This window comes from Diaphorina citri, unplaced genomic scaffold (genome assembly GCF_000475195.1).
Source record: "Diaphorina citri unplaced genomic scaffold, Diaci psyllid genome assembly version 1.1 scaffold7739, whole genome shotgun sequence".
NCBI lineage: Eukaryota > Metazoa > Arthropoda > Insecta > Hemiptera > Psyllidae > Diaphorina > Diaphorina citri.
Window position 1 is genome coordinate 1 of NW_007385115.1, and position 3,311 is coordinate 3,311.

Below are 3,311 nucleotides of genomic sequence, written 5' to 3' on the forward strand. Positions count from 1 at the left end.
CATGGTGAGGGTAGTTTTTGCTCATCACTTTGATGGGCAAACCATTCAAACTTGTGATGACACTGTAGCTTTGACAGTGGCCTCCAAAGATAAGCTTCTCCTTGCATTATCTCACTGTATGATTGAGGTAAGAGACTTGAGTGAACAGAAGAATCCAACTTATACTTTTTCAACAATAGATCAAGCAAGTTTCATAGAGCATTGTATAACTGGTAACTATATTGTAACTTTAGAATCAAAAGTAACCAGACAAGGGCGAGAAACAGTGTACACCAGAGTATACGCTAATTGGGATCAAAAAGTTGATGATGAAAATCCATCTGGTCCTTCTATGAGAGCTAGAATAGCTGGGAGAGTAACACCAAGTAGCAGTCAGACAGGAGATGGATGTCTGGAAATGATAGAACTCCCTGTGAAATTCCCTAGTACATCTTGCATTGCATGTTGTCAAGAAACAGGAAATATTCTCATTGCATGCAATACTTCTTTATGTTTGTTTCAACTCGTCACCAAAACACATGATATTTCAAAAGTTAAATTTCTTGATTTTGAGCTTTGGCCCATCACTTTAGAGTTGAGTTTTATACCCTCTAAAATTCATATGGTAGAAGATATCATTTCTGTAATGAACAACAGAACCATACAGGTGTTCAGAATAAATAAAAGTGTAACAAAGTCTAGTGATATTAACAATCTCAGTGGCAGACAAAAGAACAAGGAACAAAATAGTCATGATACAAACAATGCTACCAAAACTCCTAGCTGTATAAATCTGGATGAGCTTATCAAATGTGCTACAGAGAATAACATTGAGCCTCCTTGTTTACCCAGTGAATCTTTACCTTTCATGGTACTTCTCCCTAGTATCTCCTCAGATGTGCACAATTCTACTTATAGAATATCACCTTTCAAACCAAGTTATGCTGTAAACCTCCCCATCACTATCAAAGAGATTCCTGCCAATGAACCATGGGCAGAGAGGATGAGTACCATGGTAGAGCATCTCATGCAGTTAGAGATGATTGCGCAGTCAGAAGAAATTTGCACAGTTGTTCTTAGAGCTTTGTACAAGTCACAGAACAATGCCTGTCCTAGAGATGAAAGCAATCACCCCCGTTTCCACTCTTGCTATTATTCTCACATGGTAGCTATTAACTGTTTAGTGTCAACTCATCAAGAAGCTTTCCTCTATCATTTTCCTGTAGAACACTCCATGGCAGGTACTAAGATAGGTGAAGGACAGTGTATTACTACTTACAGTTTCACATCTGCAGTTATCAATGTAGTACTTGAACCTTTCTTCCTTCATGCCCTCACTCATAACAACTTGGAGACATATACGATGCGTACTACACACCATGCACTCTCAGATGATAAGAAACTACAAAATCTTGCTGAGAACACTGTGTCTCTAGTAGGATTAAGACCTTTTCTCAATGTAGTGAATCTTATCTATTCATTGTATTATCTCATTGTGATAGCAGCCTCTGACAGTGGCACATGGACTGTTTATTTGCTAAAATTGCCATCTGCTGCAGCACTCTACCATGATATTGTAGCACTGGCATCCAACCATCAGTTTACTGCTTTGACCTTGTATGCTCACTTGCTAGCAGAGGCACATTCCATTCTAGAGACTGCTGTATCACTGAGTACTTTCCCTGGCCCAGAGCATAATCATGAATTAGATCAGGAGTTGTATGCAGAGTCTTGTATGCTCATGGGAGACTACTATATAGGCACTTCATCAGTTAAGGACTGGACACTGGCATACCACTACTATACCAAAGCCAAGGCCTCTCCATCTATTATTGTGGAACGGCTAAAGAAACTAGAGTACAAGGCTAAGGAAGATGAGGTAGAGTTGAACACAACACCTGGTTTTGTACATTATCTCACCATGTACTTGAATGATTGGTCTGAGCATAAACAACATGAACTTCCTCATACTGCCATGTCTCTCCTTATAGATCTTGCACAGAACACAGGAGTCTCTGTTCAGCTCTCATCACTGGTGCTCAAATCTCCTCAGCTGAGTGAATACTTCCCTGAGAGAACTATCCATATCATTCAGAAGGAACTAGGACAGGATGGTGAATTACATGTAGAAAATGTATTGGCACTTTGTTTACTACTTCTACAACGTGAGAAGCTAGAGGAAGCTACCAATATCATTCAGTCAGCTGTGGCATCCAAGTCATCCAGGTTCTCAGATCAAATGGTGCATGTGTTGGAACATCATACCAACTTATTATTTGATGATGGAGACAAGTTCTTATTCTCTGAACTATCTTTGCTTCTCATGTTGGAGGCACCTTGTGAGATCTCTCTCGTTTTGTCCAAACTGATTACTGAAAAGAAAGAGGTTGACCTCCAGCACATGGTCCAAGTATTCCTGAGACTAAGTAATCCAGGACCTCCCATCAGTCTAGTATTACAACTTTTGTTAGAACAAGTGCTTTCTATACCAGAGTTCCAAGATGTTGAATCCATCAAGATTCTGGTCAGATCTTACCTCAGTGATATTCAGAGGAATTCTCAGGAGTGTGTCATTGAGGGTTTACAAAATGTAGAAAAGTTATTTAAAACAATGAGACCATCATTTCTCAAGGAGTTACCATCCACATTACAACTTTCCTCCAAGTCCCAGCTAAGTCTAATGAAACTAGAATGTCTTCTGTGCAGTAACTGGCTGAGTAAAGAATGCAAGGAAGAACTCTGTCAGTACATTAGCACTATTCTACCTGATTGTATCAGTCTTCAGATCCTATGCCAGCCTGACAAAGCTGTGGAAATACTCTCCAACAGTCATCCTCAAGTAATTCCTGTTTATGCTAAGGACATGTTTGATAAGAATGAACAGTGGAAGTCATTGGTAGCATATCTGAACAATAAAGCAGATGAAGGAGGAGAACTAGGTAAAGTCTATTCAAATGCTTTGAAAGAAATCTTGTCACACTTAGCAAACTGTATGACTGTAGAACAACTCAGTGATATTTTACCTCCAGGGTCATCTGGTACATATCAGCATTATCTACTAAGATGTCAGCAGATAGGACAAGCAGATCACTTGAGATCTCTCATCATGGCTACAGGACATCAACTCCTTACTACTCTTCAACTATAAATAGTTCCTTTCTCTAGATTTTTAAGACTCAATATTGCACATTTCACACCTAAACTATGAACTGTCAATTAACTTTTTTGTCAATTTATTGTCCTGGACTTGTATGAAACCAAGTCGCTTTGTTAAACGTCCCTCAGCCAGACACTAGTTTTCATTACGTATCTCAAGGGTTTGACTTGTGTAT

General features: G+C 39.2%; 1 protein-coding gene across 1 annotated transcript; it reads left to right on the top strand.

Annotated features, from left to right (window-relative positions):
• The first annotated feature begins 1 nt into the window (after window position 1).
• On the top strand, window positions 2–3,264 carry LOC103522280. The gene has a single exon (XM_008487386.3). It carries the CDS (start codon window positions 2–4, stop codon window positions 3,125–3,127), a length of 3,126 nt encoding a protein of 1,041 aa, XP_008485608.1. The 3' UTR covers window positions 3,128–3,264.
• The last annotated feature ends 47 nt before the right edge of the window (window positions 3,265–3,311 follow it).